Genomic DNA, 19,029 nt, shown 5'->3' on the forward strand with positions numbered 1-19,029 from the left:
GTAGTCATTCAGTCCTATGATTTTGGGTTTCTTTGCGATGGGGGAGCATTTGACGCAGGAAGGAACTTCTCACAACTCCAGTGATCTGTTAAAGATCTGTGCGAAGATAGGGGCCAGCTGGTCAGCACTGGTTTTTAGACAAGCTGGTGAAATACTGTCTGTGCCTGGTCCTTTACTACTGTTTCTGGAAGATCCGACACACATCCATTTCACAGACCCAAAGTGCAGGAGGGTGGCAGAGTGGGGTTGCTGGAGGTGTTGATGGATGTATGGAGAGAAGGTCAGAATGGGTGTGGAGTGTGAGACTGGGTTTTTCAAACTTGCAATAAAACTCATTCAAATCATTGACCAGTGGTTGATTTGACAAAGTGCTGGGGGATGGTGTCTTGTATTTGATGTCTTTGAGGCCTTTCCAAAATGATGCAAAGCTTATGCATCGCGTTTTGTTCATAATGATAATCTTCACAAATGAACACAACGTTTATGATTTTTGAAGCATAAATACAATCGGCAGAAGTCGAAAGCTAAATGTAGGCTATAAACAAACTACACCACGGTCACATGGCTTCAACGACCCTACCACTAAGCTTCCGACAACTCTTTCAGTCTTTGTTTCCCTGAAAGTTTGAGTTCTGATAGTTTGCACGAGCGTAATTTATAAACACTAGGGGTGTAACGATTCGTTTTAACAACGATACGATTCATATCACGATTTGAGGTTGTCGATACGATTCAAGGACGATATTGGTTCATTTAGAACGATACGATCCGAAACGATTCAGTGACTTGAAATCGATTCAGTAACTTTTAGCCAAAAATTGTGTGACTGAAATAAATATCTGGATACTGCTCAGTGCAGGTGAGGTTTCCAAGATTCCTGTTGTTTCTTGTAAGGGAATCTGGTATATCAATTAATTATGGATATAAACAAACAAGTAAACAACAATTAATGGCAAATGCATTCAAATTTTATTTGAATAAAGTGCAACCAACAGTTTAGGTTGAATTAACAGGAAGTTAACCTTTTCTGCTCTCATTTTCAATATTCAATACATTTTCAGTAAAAGCACAGTAAGTGCAACCAACATTTCAACAGTAGGTTAACCTGCTACTTCTGCTTTTGTTTTCCAACATAAAAATATTACAATTTTAATATCAAAAATAAAGTGCAACTAACTTCTCTTCAGGTTTAATTAATAGTAGGTTTACCTGCTACTTTTGCTGTTGTTTTTCAACATTAAAACAATACAAATACAATATTAATATCAAAAATAAAGTGCAACTAACTTCTCTTCAGATTTAATTAATAGTAGGTTTACCTGCTACTTTTGCTGTTGTTTTTCAACATTAAAATAATACAAATACAATATTAATATCAAAAATAAAGTGCAACCAAAATTTCTTCAGGTTGAATAAACTGGCTGAACCTGCTACTACTCTCAGTTTAATAAACAAACAACATTTAACAAAAGATAAAATGTAACCAACTACTCTTCAATGACTCTACATATTTCTTTTTCAAAAATATCAACATGATCTGACCGCAGAAAAACTCGCTCTGCTGGCACACTGGTGCTGGAATGCACAGGTAACAAGCAAGGGTTGAAAGTACAGGTAGCTCTTTCTCTTGGTGGCTTGATAATTTCTCGCTCGTTGGCTTCTCCTCTGCCATGCGCCATGCTATGTTTTGTTTTCTCAAGCCCCGTTCACACCGCCAGCGACACGCAGCGACAAAGCGCTGCTGCTGGTGCGTTGCGATGATGTCACAGATAAGCAGACTGAATCGAGTAACGTTTAACGTCTTTATCATTAAAAGGGCTAAGAAAAAACATCCATATAATGTCTGACGTGCTTAAATCCAATACGTTATTTCCTATGATCGATACAATCGATTGATTACCTTTTAAAACGATGTTAGATTGATATATGTCGTCCGGAAGGCCAACTTGCCGAGCACAGATCGATGTAGTTAGATCATAGGAAAATAAATCGATACATCGATGTAGTAGATGAATCGTTACACCCCTAATAAACACAACAAGGCTGTGAAAGCAGACAAGAGAGTAGATGAGTTTACCTGTTTGACGTGATGCTGTTTAATGTCCCTGATAACCTCTGTAGTCCCATTTAGACACTTGTTAGCAACCGCCTTTTACAAGACAAGTAAACGATTTAAAATAACACAGGGTATTACTGATGTATTTTATAACATAGAAGAAAAAAAAAACATGAACATCTCTTGAGCAAACCTTATTTTAAGCATTTAACCAAAAACCCATTCCAAAAACGCATTGACTTCAGGACGATGGAACCGGAAGTGCTTAAATGAAAACTCGTTTCAAAGTTTTGGCCTACAAAAATCCGTCATTCCTGCGCCGCTCTATTGCTTTTATTGCTTTGGATGAAAGTGATCACATAATTTCAAATACAGGTATAACAAGGTACAGTATGTTATGGGAAGAAGGAGGCGGGTACTGGCAAGCGTTTCACACAACTATAAAAAATCAAAGTAAATAAGCACAAAACAAAAGTAAAAGCGGCAGCCACTCACGGACGACTGCCGCACACACACAAACAAAACATAACATAAATGTCTAGGTATGGTCCTCTCTCATCCTTCACTGTCGTCGCTCCTTCTTTTATGCTTCTGTAGGTCCTCCATGAGAAACTAAAGGCCGGTGTGGTGCGCTGGTGGCACTCATTATCAATCACGCCACTAGCCTCACCCTGTTCTCACAACCTTTGGCCTCGTCCTACTTGCCACAACAGGATTACATATTACATAATTTACATTGTGCTGTCAGGGTCTGTTGCTCTTTGTAAACAAATGTCATGTTATACCTCCACAAAGTTTTTCATTTGTCATATCAGTATTAACCAGAGAAGTTTTTCTTCTCCAGTCCATATGGACAACAGGAGGTCTGTAGTGACAAGCTCAGAGACATGAACCCTGAGCTTACTCTAATAGTGGAATTATGATAATGCCAAATCTAAGAGATATCACCGTGTTGAGAACTACATTTCACTTTACTTCACCTTTATTTGATGGTTTTGAACAGGTGGTTAATGGAGTGGTTTTGGCCCTGAGTATATGACCTATAGTGGATGAGTGTTTTTTCCTTGCTTATTTACATTGTGTACAGTGTTTTGAAGCATCACACACTACCATTAAAGGAGTGATGAATTGGGAGATGAACTTTCCTTTGAGCCTTTGGTATATAAAAGTTCATCGTGATATAAGAATATCCTGCAAGTTTCAGAGCTGAAAACGTCCTTGTTAGTCAAAGAAAAGCTTTTATAGACACCAGGCCCAGAAAACGAGAGATCTCAGAATATGTCGACGACTGACATAGTAGGACGCAGAAGCACCGCCTCAAGCCCGCCCACCGACTCGTGACGCTAAACGATGCGGAATTACTTGTAAACAAGATAGAGGTCAAGACTGGATTTGCAGACATATTGAGATTAAAACACAATGCTGCGCCTTCTATATTGGATCCGACAGGAACGGTGCAACACACTTATGTGAGTAAAACATGTTTTTATATGTGTTAGTTTTGCATTGTTACAGATCGTTTGATATCTATTGATTACCTACCTTAGCACACTGTCACAGGCTGGAGAAGGTGTTATTGGTTCATTCGTGATCAGATTCAGACTTGTAACGCCAGCTCGCAAAGCCCAAAGTCCCGGGGCTATGTGCTTTTCAGACGGGCTCGTGCGCGCGCGCGCGTGTGTGTACGGTTCGCGGTTATATTCACTGATGATCGAGCGAAATTATACAGAAATAACATTCCAATCAATCGCGGGTGGATGAGAGATGAATCAGTGTTTGTTTGATAAAGACATTTTGCGAGCCCTGGCTGTGGGCTGGGTGATTCATTCCAGCTGCCGTTTGCCATACGCTGTCACTGACAGGGGCATTAAATATGCAAATCTTATCCATTCCTAGCCGTGGGCGTTTACTTCCAAGTCTTCAGTGCGGCACGCCCATCAAAACCGATCGTTTTTCAGAGAGCCTCAAAACCAAGGCAGAAAGTAGCCTATTACTTATTCATTATGATGTTTTTGAATGTAAAAACCACGCGAGCGTCATAAGTTGACCTCAGACAACATTATAAAAAAAAATTAAAAAGCCAGTTCATGACACCTTTAAAACATTTGGGGTCAGTAAGATGTTTTTTTTTTTTTTTTTTTTTTTTTTTAAAGAAATTATTTTCTTCAGCAAGGATGCATTTTATTAATTAAAAGTGACAGTAAAGACATTGTATTATGTTAGAAAGATTTCTATATCAAATAAATATTTTCAACTTTCTATTCATAAAAGGATCCTGGAAATCGGTTTCCACAAAAATATTAAGCAGCACAGCAGTTTTCAATATGCATAATAATAGGAATTTTTTTCTTGAGCTGCAAATCAGCATATTGGAATAATTTTTGTAGGCTCATGTGACACTAAAGACCAGAGGCCGACAGTAGTTAAGTATTTTTACTCTGCTCAGGTACATTTTTCCAGTGTCTGTACTTTATCAGAGTGTTTTTCTTTGGAAAACTTTTACTTCACAAGATTCCAAAGCACAATATTGTACTTTTTTACTGCACTGCGTTTCATATCGAATATCATTACAAAAAGTAAAAGTACAAGTAAGAAAGTACTACATTTTTTATGTAATCAAGTATTAAAGGTAAAAAAACCAAAAAAAAAAAACCTTTATTTATGAAACGTAATGCATTACAAAGTGTGACATTTGCTCTTTGGAATGTAGTGAAGTAAAAGTTTTCCAAAGAAAAACACTGATAAAGTACATATACTTGAAAAATGTACTTGAGTAGAAAGTAAAAATACTTCACTACTGTCCGCCTCTGCTAAAGACTGGAGTAGGCCTAATGATGCTGAAAATTCAGCTTATTGAATTACTATATCACAGGAATAAATAACAGACTTCAAAAACATTTAAAAAAATCTTACTGACCCCAAACTTTTGAACGATAGTGTGTATATATGCTAAACATTATGTACTTATGTTTAGCATTATATAAAATTATATTATTATACTATATAAAATCTAATTGATTTTTTGATTTCCTCCTGTAGTGGTTGATGAAGCAAAACAAAAAATCCCGCTTGGTCTGTTGGACTTCACATTATCTTCATTTCTGGATCTTGTCTGGCTATCACCAGACCAAACTCAATTTAAGATTTGAACATTGGTCTGGAGAGTCTGCTCTGTATTTTCTACTGCACAAGAGGTGTGATTAACGAGCATAATTCAAATGACTCTGTATGCAATTGGATAGTCCTTCAACCAATCAGACCACAAGAGGCGTGATCAACGGGCAACAACCCATCGCTTCCCTATCCGTCATCGTGTTAAACCCGTCAATAGTGCGCCAGGTGAATAAGCCAGTCTGTGATTGGTTCCCGCAAAAGTGTAACAGAAGCAGTAGAAATGACTGTACAGGTTTCCAGACTGAGTTGCAGGGCGAATTCAAATCGCCGGCAGATCAGGCTGGGTTTACCCAGTCTAGTCTGGATCATCACATCATAGCCCTTTAGTGATTGTTGTGGATGCTGTTGCCATGGCAGGTTGATTTTCAGAAAGATGTTGCATCTGCATATCTGCAAATACTAAAAGTAGCTTCAAATTGCCATCGGAAGTGATCTATAAGCAGCAAAGCAGAATATGAAAATGTTAACTGTGTGGAACATAAAGTCTGAGGGCATAAGTATTTATAGACTTACAGTACTTTAGGTTTGAGATGAGTTTGGTTGAGTTGTGGCTGTCTGGGTCTGCGATGCATCAAGATGGTTGTGCAATACCAGATTCTCAGGACACTAAACTTTTCTCTGTCTCCACTTGATGTCTAAATGAGATTAACGTAAATCAGATCTGCAGTGGAATCTGGTAAACAGTTTAATGAACTTGAAAAGTGTGTCTGCATGCAGTTTACATGTTCAAGAATCCCCCGATTTAAGACTGTTGGGAATGAGACTGATGCGGCCTGAAGCTATTGAAGGGGTACCATAGACTTGTCATTTTTGACAGGAATGAAAACCAGGTTGTGAGGTATAGAAGTACAGTGCATTCAATGGATTGTGTTGTTTAACTACATGCCAATTTTACGTGCCAACGCCATTTTTAAAAAGGACTTAACATCTTCCACGTAAAATTCAATGTCATGCACCCTGACTAAGGTCTATTATTGCATTTGTTCCTCCATTTCATCTACCATCAAATAATTTCATCACATGTCTTCCCCTCACAGTCCCTCTGGTTCTCACTCGATTCAGAAATGCAACAATAATCACGCTGGACTGTGCTGTGAAGGTTTTAAAGGGTTAGTTCACGCAAAAATGAATTGACATTCTAAACCTGCCATTCTAGACCTGTACGTTCTTTCTTCTCCAGAACACAAAAGGAGAAATTTTGAAGAATGTCTTTTCAAAGGAACAGGCTTTTCAAAATTCAAAGATTTCCACTGCAAAAAATATTTGAGACCATGGGTTATGAGCGTGTTTGAATGTAAGTGGCCTGTTGTGCTTGAGCGGTGTGTGTGTGTGTGTGTGTGTGTAGAGGGAGGGGCCATTTCCTCGTGTCTTTGTGGCAGAGTTTCACTCAGTCTGTGGTTTATAGAGGACCGGAAGGCTTGAATGAAGAAAACGGCTCTTATATGTTTCTCATTGTCCTGGGATTATTTTGTCTAATTTTAACGGACAGAAGGTGAGATTACTCTGGCTTATCTCTGATCACAATCTTACCCCTGCTAGTCCTGAGTTTTGATTGGTTAACAGTATAATTCAACTTGGCAACAGCACATTAGTGGAGGACGCTGTGTATTTTGACACACTTTATTTATTTATCTGCAGAAATGTATGTTCTTTCTGACTTTCTCACGGGTTTGTTTGCCAACATGTATGAAGTGAACAAGTTTTAGCAGTTCACATTTTTCAGTCCTGTTAGTTTGCATTTTTCATCTGGCACCATTGCATGTTGAAGGAAATGCATTTTTACATATGTGCATTTCTAACTTCCTTCACGTTTTTATTGCCTCTTTGTGTTCCTGTATTGCATGACAAATACTTTTGCTTGCTATTCCTGCTCCTTGTGGTCAGTTCCCAGTTTCCACCTCGTTTAGCGAACTGAATGAGCTGTTCTTATCGGTTCTGTGTTGGTTGGTACTTTCCCACAAGGTTTTTATTGATAGTACCAGAACCAGCCATATTCAAATAAACTGTATGGTGGTTTTTTTCCCATAAGCTGGACACTGTACTATTCAAATTAAGGATGATTATGTTGCAATTTGTAACTGTAACTAGTTAAAACTGGATTTTATGGGTCAAACATCTATGTACAAACACGTAAACATCTGGAAAGGGTTTAGTGACCGAAGATCAGACATTAATCTTTTACTGTAACAAACTGTTGCTATTAAACTCAGATGTTTATCTGATGTAAGCCATTATCTTTAACTGAGCTCTCGGTATACACTACCAGTCAAAAGTTTGCAATCATTAAGATTTTTTAATGTTTTTAAATAAGTCTCTTCTGCTCACCAAGACTGCATTTATGTTATTAAAAATACAGCAAAAGCTGTAATATTGTAAAATAACTGTTTTGAATATATTTGAATATATTTAAAGAGCACCTATCATGGCATTTAAAATGTTCCAAATATTGTTTTAGAAGTCCCCAACAACAGTTTTGCATGCATGCAATGACAAAAAAGACTTTAGTTTTCTTATAATATGCATTTATTTTTACCTGTTTTGACAGCGATTCTCAAATGATTCCTTTAGTGATTCACTTTTCAAAACCCCGCCTTTACGTGACGCTAATCTGCGGTGATTGGTCTGATGACCCAGTCAGTTGTGATTGGTATAGTCTGTGCAGATATTCTCGGAAACGGAACGCCCATCAAAGTCTTATAATGACAGTAATTTGTTAATATGTGTCAGGAGTTATGAATATGAAAACCGCGTCGGTACTGTTTGATTGTAATATGAGCCTCAGCTGATCTCATTCATAAAAAAACTCTATTCTCCTCACGAAGACTCGCGACAAATCAACATCCCTCAGGGCTTTTAGTTCAAAAGTGTGCAGATGAGGAGACATATTGATAGATTCTCATATGTCTGTGTCAAATTTCTAAACAGAGGAGTATTTTTTATTCAATACTTCCTCAAAATGGGCAGAAATAGCCTAATCATGAGCGATTGAGTCTCTTATGTGTTGTTTTCAATTCATACTGGCAGCCGGAGGGCGCTCTGTGCACATGTAATCCATATATGGTACAGACAAACGAAGAAGATACCATGTGCCATAATAAAAGTCCATAATAAAAGCTTCCTGAGATCGCGAAACATACATTTGACGACTAATAATAAACACTCAATCGCGACGATGTATGGTTTGTCTTCAAGCCACTTAGTCTTCAAATGCTCATCCTTGGGCAGATGAAAAAAGTTTGCTTTTGAGTCGCACTTCAGAACACAGCGTCTCGTGGCCATGATGTTTTCTAGTTTTCACTGGCGTCTTGGAGCGCAATAAGTGGGCGTATCGTATTCAAATAACTTGACAAGTTGACGTCAACTAGTCAGAGAAAAAGCTTCGGTCTTCTAACGATTCTTAAAAATGACTCCGAGTCGACTCTTACTTTTGAAAGAAAATAACTATATATACGGTGCACTGTCATATTTCAAGCTATCACAGGATGTTTTTGTTCACTTAGATCGATGTTACACACACATGAAAGGTAAATTTCAAAATTCCATGATAGGTGCTCTTTAAAAATGTCATTTATTTCTGTGATGTAAAGCTGAATTTTGAGCATCATTACTCCAGTCTTCAGTGTCACATGATTCTACAGAAATCATTCTAATATGATGATTTGCTGTTCAAGAAACATTTATGATTATTATCAATGTTGAAAGCAGTTGTGTAAAACACTTTTTGTCAGGATTCTTTGATGAACGGAAAGTTAAAAAAAAAACATTATATATCTCAGTACTACCGTTCAAAAGTTTTGGTTCGGTAAGAATTTTTTATTTAATTTTTTTTGTGAAAGAACTTAAAGCTACACTGTGTAACTTTTTTAGTCTATTCTTAGCTAAAAACACTTAGTTCTTTGAAAAATATATGTGCTCATTAATGTATATTTACTTCTTTCAAGTAATAAAGTATTCTCGTAAGTTTATAATATGCCATTGAAAATACATAAGGTAATGGGATCTAACGGTGGTCGCCATGTTGCCCCTCCATCTTGAAAGTACATTAGCCAAAGAGGGACATACCCGTAAATTCAAGCTTCGCCTTTTGCGTTTCACTCGATGGCACTGTACAAAATTCTCTGCCTCGCGCATGTGCGCGTCAACTTGTTCAGACTTGTCTGGTGCATGTGCAGAGAGTTTTCATCTCAGCTGCGTCCAGTAACAGAGTTATACGGAGTTTTCCTGGCTTGTTTATTCCTCAAAAGTCTGTTTTTCCTTGTGTGGTATTTCTGTGCGTTAATAACTCCGTAAGTAATAATAGTTATTGTCATTGTAACGTTAGATGTGTTTCAGAGTGTGTCATCGCGTAATTCAGTTGATGTCACCTCAGAAGTATTTTTGTGTCAACATACAAAAGCGTAATGCTCACCTATTTGAATAATCATTCAGTTATTTTGTTATCAACAATGTTTATTCGTTTTTAGAAAATATTTGCTTGTAATGTATGTTGACGGAAATATGTATCAGGTCTGATCGGCATTTTAACAATTGTTATACAGAGCGCACTGCAGTGCTAACGTTAAAGCGCCGCACACACTTTTGTAACCGGACACCGCTTGTTAGCAGCGGCAGCTCCGCTCCTTTTAATGCAGCTGCATTTAGCACCTATATATGGTACAATAAGCTCTGGTTTACGGTTACATTATACAAATGTAACTTATAAGTATACTTATACAGTTCTGAACTGTGTATGTATATTTACCATCCTTATTTGTTCTCTCACAGAAACCACATTTATGTACATATCCACGCAAACCTGTTTATGCCTTGCAATTGGATGACTGAATAAACATTACTATCATCAAAGTTCACTCTGGATTAGCTGCAGTTCTTTCTAGCCGAATAATTAGGCCAGTTGAGTTCCAACCATCCCACTGCGCACAGAATATCCCACAGGCACCGTGTTGAATGTGGACGAGGTCGAACTGGAAGCCATATTAATCTTGGACTAATTCGGCCACCGTAGGAGTTGAAACGAAATCGGAATTGAGAAGAACAGAAACTAAAATTCACTGGATGGTCATATACCTTTTAACCGCTAGATGGGGGAAAATATCACACAGTGTAGCTTTAAATAAATGAATACATTTATTCAGCAAGGATGCATTAAATGATCAAGTGACAGTATATACATTTATAATGTTGCAAAAGCTTTATATTTCATATAAATTCTGTTCTTTTGAACTTTCTATTCATTAAATAATCCTGGGGGGGGGGGGGGGGTGTACACAACTGTTTTCAACATTGATAATTAATAAATGTTTCTTGAGCAGCAAATCGGCATATTAGAATGATTTCTGAAGGATCATGTGACACTGAAGACTGGAGTAATGATGCTGAAAATTCAGCTTTGAATCACAGAAATAAAATTGCATTTTAAAGTATATTCAAATAGAAAAAGGTTATTTTAAATTGTAAAAATATTTCACAATAATACTGTTTTTGCTGTATTTTGGATCAAATAAATGCAGCCTTGATTAGAGCATTAGAGACTTCTTTCAAAACCATTAAAAAATCTTAATAATTCCAAACTTTTGACTGGTTGTGTATGTCAGGTCAGACCACAGACTTCTTTTCCCTTTCTATACTTAGCTAGGAATGCCAAAGTTGGCACAAATCTGTGTTTTAAACTCTGGGAATGCGGAACATTTGTACTTTTTCCCATGCTCGCATTTTAGCTGCAATTATTATCTGAGTTTACATTCACTAGACCACACATGGTTTGACATCAACATGACTCACTCTTCTACTCTTTACAGCTGCAGCGAGACATTTCTAATAGGTCTACATGGAGGTGTTTCTGTTATGATGTGCAGTTGTTTTTTTTTCCCATACAGAGGATTATGGGAAGAGGTTGCCATGGTAACTCAGAGGCCAGTTAAATAGAATGATCCAGGCCATGCCCTGAGGTTAGCTCCATTATTCACCTGAGGATGCTTTAGTTGTTTTGTTAGGCAGGTAATATGCTTTTACAAACATGCTACGGTAGTAAATTCCAGCAAAATGGATCTTTTCTGGTAAATCTACCGCATCTGCAACTGCTTTCCATCTTTTATCCGTATATACCAATCAGACATCAGCACCAAAATGCTGTTAAAACTATGATGCTAATTGCTGGAAATGGCCTTTTAGCACCTTCGACTAAAGAGGTTAAAACTTAAAATAAAAATAAATTATAGATAAAATAAAATTAAAAATTAATTTTATTAAGAAAATCTTTCAATTTTCTAGTAATCGGGCTAACAAGTTCTTCATCTCTTCGGATGAAGAGAAGCTCTTCGTCTTTTGCATCCATCCAGTTTGATGACATTTGTCAATAATTATCATTTTGAGTCCTGTATGACAGGTTTACAACTAAATTGTGTGTGTTGTCAGCTTTTTCAGAACTTTGGCTCATAATGTTTGATAGTATTCTCATTTTATTAGAATGAGTCTTCTAAACTTGTACGTGTTCAAACTATTAATCTTATGATGTTTTTCACATGTAGCAAGTTGCATTAGAAGGCAGTGTTGCATTTTCTTTTCTTGCATTTTGACCACCGGCCTTGATCACACATAACCTTAAATAGAAAAATGATGAGAAATGTACTGATAAGACTGAATGTGTGAAAATGCAATAGGTGCTTTAATCTGAATTATATACCAACGATTTCTGCACGGTTTCTTGACGTGTTTTGATACTCAGTAGGAAAGTACTATTGTTGTCTTTAATAATAATTAAATATTACATCAAAATAAGTTGAGATGCAAGATATATTGGCCACCGTATCAGTATCGGCCGATATACATGTGCATTTTTAATGTTATCGTTATATAAGAACATTTGCTGAGACACTTCAGAAGCGCATTGTTCTTCACCATGAATGTTTTGAATTGCTTGAAATACAGTAAAAAAAATTGATTTAGATTTATCGGGCAATATATTGGTTATCGACTTTCAAATATATAGAATTATTGGTATTGGCCAAAATATTCCCTAATTATTATTTACAACTATATATAGTGTGATAGAGGAATGGCATAATGACTTATTAAGCACGAAACAAGCTGCTGTTGGTATTGATATAGTGTCATAAATGACTGTCGTGTCAACCTAAAATTCTCCTTCAAATCACCGTCTGTTAAGTGGTGCAGGACAGTCCTTGCTTCAGACTCTCATCTGCAGACAGCTTGTTTTGGGTTAAAATATTAAGTCTGCTGTTTAAAACAAAAAAAAGAAGCGATGACAGGATGATGGTTAGTATGCGCCAAGCCACCAACAGTGGGGAAACTCTGTATATTCGTGCAGTGAGCTCAAAAATATCATCCATTTTGAAGCTTGTTACATATAAACGCTCACATCAGCCTGATCACTTATTTAGCATTTATGTAAACACTGTTTGGATTCATCAATCGGAATGATTGATTTAATTCCGGTTGAAGCAAAAAATGTCCATGTAAACGTAGCTACTGAAATACAGGCATTTAGAGGCTTTCTCCCCAGCCTTAACTGAAAGCTTTTTTCAATCCTGCCCACAAACGTAGCTACTGAAATACAGGCATTTAGAGGCTTTCTCCCCAGCCTTAACTGAAAGCTTTTTTCAATCCTGCCCACAAACTGAGCCAAAGCTGAGATGAATGGACCAATCTCACATGAAGCTGTTCTTATACCATCACCACCACCATATATTTACTGCCAGCACAACAGCATCATTCATTGTCAGACATGGACAGTCCCATGCAGCCTATTGACCTAAGATGTTTAGATTGGCCTAAGTGAAGAAAAGGGCTGAGAAGGCCAAAGAAAGACTCGTTGTGCTCACTGATGCATTAAGATCCCCATGCTTTAATTTAACAGGACATGGGCTCTTCATTTGCATAGGAGCCTTTGACAAGAGGGTTTACAGAAGAAAGCAACACATTTGGATATCCTGTTCATTGCATCCAAATGGGGATTTCTAAGATGACAAAAAGAGTGCCAGACTTTCAATATAACTGTTAATGTTGTGTGTGTATTTTGTTTATAGACTCAAAATGAAACTTTTTGCTGTCCTGAGTCATGTCATTGAGTCATGTCATTTTTTGAGGAATTTTGGAGAAGTTAACGGTGTTGCTGCACTCTTTTAATCTAAAGCCCCATACACGCCAAGGATGATATAGCTTTAACAATAATAGTTATACTACTGATTCTGTTAGAATAGAGAAGCCCACAGTTTCAGATTTAGTTGGAATCATTTTAAGAAAATAAAAAAATTCTAGCTGATGAACGATAAAAACATTGACAGCAAATCAGAATCAACCCGAATCAGAATCAAAGAGAGCAATATTGTGCAGTGCAAGCTTGTAATAAACAGAATGTTAATGTTCTTGGTGTGAACGGGCCTTGACACTGTTACAAATACCACTGCTATCACAATGTGTTGTGCACTAATGATGTCACAGTGGCCTTACAGTTCTTGCAGTGGCATTATTATATTGTCTGCAAACTTATATAAACGTATGTATTTGCTTTTTTATTTCTAAAAGGAAAGTCAGTTCTCTCTGCGGCCAATCAGGCATGTAATACCAACTCCTACCTACTTAAATGGGGAAATACTGAAGTCTCAAAAACTGCTTGCCAAACTCGCATTTAAATATCATATTTCAAATCAGCAAAATCTGACATGAACTTGCCCATAAATGCCAAATTTCCGTTTGGTGAAGCCAATGCACGTGTGCAGTCCCAAATGCTCGTCTCAGGACACTGACTCTGTCTATGGGAACATCTATGCAGCTTAATTTACGCAATGACTCTACCGATTGCCGATTGCCTATTTAATTTAGAATGCTGGACTTATTCCACTATATTGCACTTTGCGTTTCCGATTTTTATGCTTTGATTAAAGTCAGCAAAAAAGACTTAATGAACCCTTTACTTATTCACTTCCTTAGCACAAGTTCCTCATCTTATTATGAAAGATTATTCGGTACATGTAAAAAAAATTGTTGCCTTTTGTTATTAATAACTTGCTCTTTCTCTAAAATGTATTGTAGTTTCTGTTGATGTCACCACACAGGCAGATAATATTAGCGTATAGGATTGCAAACTTGGTCTGGATTTATTCTGGTATATAACACTTTTTTTTTCTCTTGTTGGATATCCTGTTTCACATTACGGAAGCAAAATAAGGGACTTTTGAGGAATTCACTTTAACTTTAATCTCTTAACATCAAAGTATTTTGTTAAGAAGTAACAACTTGCTCTGCCTATGAAATAACTACTTTTTGGACGACATCACCAGGTCCTCTTATTTTTAAAACCTCTTCCCCCAAAAACCTGCCAGAGACCATTTTACGATCCAGTCATTTTCCAAAGGATAATATCCAGTTCCTCCCTACATTTTATCTTGTTTTACTCAGAATGTCACATTATGAAAGTAAAATGGGTTGCAAAGGCATTTCATGTTGACTTGATGTTGATGTATGAGGTGTCTTTTTGTGTGTCTTTTTTTTGTTTTGTTATTCTTTTCCCAAGAGACTTTTGTTAGCCCATTGAAGTTTTGGAAATATTGAAGTTTTGCTCATACAGAATTGAGAGGAAAAAGTCGCAATTATCTTTAAAACAATTTGGTCTCACTTTATTTTAGGGTCCAATTCTCGCAGTGTAACTAACTATTAACTATGACTTTTGCCTCAATAAACTCCCAATTACTTCTTATTAATAGTTAGTAACGTAGTTGTTAATTTTAGGTATTGGCTAGGATTAAGGAATGTAGAATATGGCATTAATGTGCTTTATACGTACTAATAAACAGACAATATCCTAGTAATATGCATACTAATAAGCAACTAGTTAATAGTGAGAATTGGACCTAAACTAAAGTGTTACCAATTAGTTTTATTCCATGGCGGAAACAAGTTTCCATAAAACCAAGATCATTTTCACGCAGTTATTTTTCCATATCTAAAACAGAACTGAATTCCTCATGTGCAAGATAATGATCCATGTCATTTTTAGATCTGAACATTTCAAGGCCGTCTTGTCATTGTCATTGTCTACATGCCTTGTTTGCCAAAGCTGTTTTTCAGGAAACATTTCTTGGTTGAGGCGAACAAAACAGCTTCCTCCATAGGTTGAAAATTGATCATCCAAACAATCTGAAACACTTTGTTCTGCAAATTTGCAGAGGAACCTGTGGTTATTTTTAGCTCTTGTGTCAAGTTTAAGTCACTGTTAGTTTCAATGCCACTTTTATACCAGCATTGACTGATATCAGGCGCACAAAATGAGATCTCTTGCATTTCACTTCTGCACCGAGGCCAGAGAGTATATTTACCAGTACTGTATTTGCATGTTCAAGTCTGCATACAGGATGGCTTTAAAGCAATTAGATCAAATAAACTACTTTTGAAACGGCTGCCATTCCATTTATTTCCATCCTCCTTTTATCTCCTGCAGCTGTTGGCACCAGCAGTCCTGATGAGCAAGGTCGTCGCAATGAGAAGTTGAATCGTGGATGCAGATTCAGCAATAAGAGCCTTACTAGAGTAAATGGAAGAGTTTCAGACCGAAGGCCACCACTTCATCCCAAACCACAAGGTAAAGAGGGTTGCGCACAACAGGCATGCACATCCTTCCTCAGTTTCGCTGTGTTGATAACGTTTAATGCAAAGCCATACACATTTTCAAGAAGTGCATGCTAATTACACACAAACACATCTTCACCTTTACAACAGGCCCTAGCACTAAATGTTTCCATTAACGGAGTTCAAATCAGCATGGCTACTGATTAATGCTGAAATAAATAACACTGTTGTAATAAGTAAAGCATCCTCAGAGTGTCCTTGAACCCAAGCTCGATAACCAAGCAGATTGTGTTTGAAAAGTGTGAATGATTTCCTAGTGATATGCGTCACAGTTAAACATTTGTGAAGTTCCTTTGCTTTTAAAAAAAAATGTGGATAGGCCTGATCCTAGACTCTAAAAGTCTAGGATGTCATTACTCTTCATGTTTACTGCAAAGTATTCAGAACATTGACTGCAGATACGGTTGTTAGACAGATTAACATTGGGCCGGAACAGAATTCCTCCTTCATAGAACAAATTATATTGTGTCTATGTAAAATTAAAGGCAGAAAGCCCACTGAAATAAACCTCACACTCACTTAATTAGAGATGTGTGAAATGAGTGGGCACCCACTTTTTTTTTATCTGGATGGAGTCATGAGCTCTTCAGTATATTCACCCCATCAGATTGACTGAGATTAGCTGTGATTCGCTCACCGCAGATAGAGACAGACGCCTCGGTTTCCAGATGCACTTCATCTCACCTTGCAGAGTATTATCAGGTTCCATCGCAACATACTAAATCTGCAATGCCACCTTGTGGTGATTACAGCTTCCAGTTTAATAGCACTAAACCAAGTGCTTCCTTAAAACATCTTCACTACACAGAAAATCTCACTTTGTTTTACATTTCCTTGGGATGCAGTTTGAGGTGAAAGCTCAAGGATGGTTTGGTCAACCTCACGTGATCCTGTGTGTTTATCCCTGTAAGTTCATACTGCTTATGCCACTCTGGTGACATGGCATGGAGATTATGGAAACAGATTCCAAGTCAAGTCACCTTTATTTATATAGCGCTTTATACAATACAGATTGTTTCAAATCAGCTTTACAGTGATAACAGGAAATTATGCATTTTTCATCATTCAATTTGTTCAGGGTTGATTCAGTAACATTGTAAAGATCATCAATTAATATTGTTAAAAAATTAAGTCTCCCCAACTAAGCAAGCCAGAGGCGACAGTGGCAAGGAACCCAAACTCCATAAGGTGACAGAATGGAGAAAAATTGGGAGAAACCAGGCTCAGATCTCCTCTGGCCAACAAACACACACAGTGATTCAGGCTGCATCACAAGTCACAATTCAAATTGGGATCGGTAGCATTCATATATTCATTCAGTTCCTTTTGCTTGAAGATCGATTCATCACACAAAAATATGGATCCGAAGTTGGTCATAGGGTCTGTGCGGAGGACCTGTCTGGTTCTTGTGGTCTCTGCTGAGGATCTGTCCCGATGGCTGTCATGTCGACGAGGCCTTCACAGGGGATTGTCTAGTAGACACGGTCTCTGCTGACATTCAGGGCTGCGTTTTGGTCATCTCTAGGTGCAGATCCACCATCTGATGTGGATATGGGCCGGATCCGGCTGACTACGGTAACCTTGGGATAAGGATGAGACGGACTGACTAATATTAGTGTAGATGCCATCATTCTTACAATGTAACAAGTACATTGGGTGTTGTAGGAAGTGTTCCCGGTTCGGGTTGCCTTTATTTATGCAGCCTAACAATCATTTAACTGATTTGAATAATAGAAATTGATCATGTGTTATGTGTATGCCAGGTTAAAGAGATGTGTTCTAGTCTAGATTTAAACGGACAGAGTCTGCTTCACAAACAAGGATAGGAAGACTTATTCCAGAGTTGGTGCTAAATAGGAAAAGGATTTCTCGCGCTGTTTCCGCCTTGCTCTCACACTGTTTGCTACATTAGCATGTAAATATAATCTTTGTCCTCTTTGTGATTTCCTGCAGTGCCTCCTAAGCCAGCACACCTTCAGAGTCCGGTGACGGAAGTCTCCTTTCCTCTGGCTGCTGGAAAGTTACACACCAAACCCAGCATGGAGGGGGGAGGAGTAGAAGGAGCAGTTGGGAAGGGCCGAGTGTCCAACCTCATCAGTCGCTTTGAGGAGAACCGGTAACCTTGGGATCAATTTCTACTCCTCTTTCCTCTTTAATATGTAGATACTGACATTCATTCTCACTAACAAGTTCATTGATCTTGGTTTTGCAGAAGTATACATTGAAAGCACTGTAAATCGCTTTGGATAAACACGTCTAGCTGATGATCAGTGTTTGACATATATTTATAGATTCTGCCTTTAGTGTAGTTTGAACAGTTTTGAGGTAGTTTGAGTTCATGAGTACACTACCTTTCAAAAGTTTGGGTCAGTAAGATTTTTTTTTTTAAGAAAAAATGTCTCAAAGGTTGTAAAAGCAGTACAGTAAAAACAGAAATATTAACACACACATATATCTTCTTTGTCATTACACAAGAAGACCAAAAAGCAGAAGCTAGTTGTAACTTCACCGTCAAGTGTACAGTTCAGTGTTTCTTAAGCATAGTGGAAAGAACTGGTTTTGAATGAGACATTTACTTCAACAAAGGAGGTAAGAATCATTTATAAATGTATGTATAGCCATCTTTTTTTTTCGGGTACAATTGTATTGAAAGTGCTTAAAGCTGCGTACTTCAGCAAGGTGCAAAGATTTATACTTTGTCATGGCTCATGTCTTACTCTACATTGTGTTTTACTGCCAATAGAGCTGTTCAGTCATTTGTAGGCCAACCTGGGAAGCTAATTCACCAGGGGCTCCCTCTGGAATTTCTAATGGGTTTTTAAGAGTTCTGTGGCTGACATTACTTGAAGAGACTTCCACATGTTAGTCTAAAACATTAATAATGGTGCAAGGTATTTAAGTAAATGTAATCAGTTACTGTACCTAAGTATCTTTTTGACTATTGTAGTATTTACTGAGTATCAAAGATAATAGCAACTTTTACTCTCTAATATGTACTCCTTACTAAAATATTTTTTATGACTAATGCAGTTGTTACATTTTGCATGGCCCCAAACTTTTTCTGCAGCAGTTTATTTCTGCCACAAAAGAAGTGATATCACCATCTACAGGGCACAATACAATGTACTATATATTGTGCGTAGTTGTGCACCGCA

General features: G+C 37.4%; 1 protein-coding gene across 4 annotated transcripts in view; it reads left to right on the plus strand.

Annotated features, from left to right (window-relative positions):
- The window catches only part of fgd4a (FYVE, RhoGEF and PH domain containing 4a), a 77,463-nt gene that overhangs the window by 37,592 nt on the left and 20,842 nt on the right, over positions 1-19,029 (plus strand). For 3 of the 4 annotated variants that reach the window (XM_079825516.1, XM_079825517.1, XM_079825518.1), the window contains 2 exons: positions 15,687-15,827; positions 17,828-17,990. In XM_079825516.1, coding sequence (XP_079681642.1) covers positions 15,687-15,827; positions 17,828-17,990 — 304 coding nt within the window. Of the gene's footprint in view, positions 1-6,626; positions 6,723-15,686; positions 15,828-17,827; positions 17,991-19,029 lie in introns of those variants that run through there. The other variant, XM_079825519.1, reaches the window with a different exon arrangement.

The sequence above is a fragment of the Gobio gobio genome, assembly GCF_949357685.1.
Source record: "Gobio gobio genome assembly, chromosome: 9".
NCBI lineage: Eukaryota > Metazoa > Chordata > Actinopteri > Cypriniformes > Gobionidae > Gobio > Gobio gobio.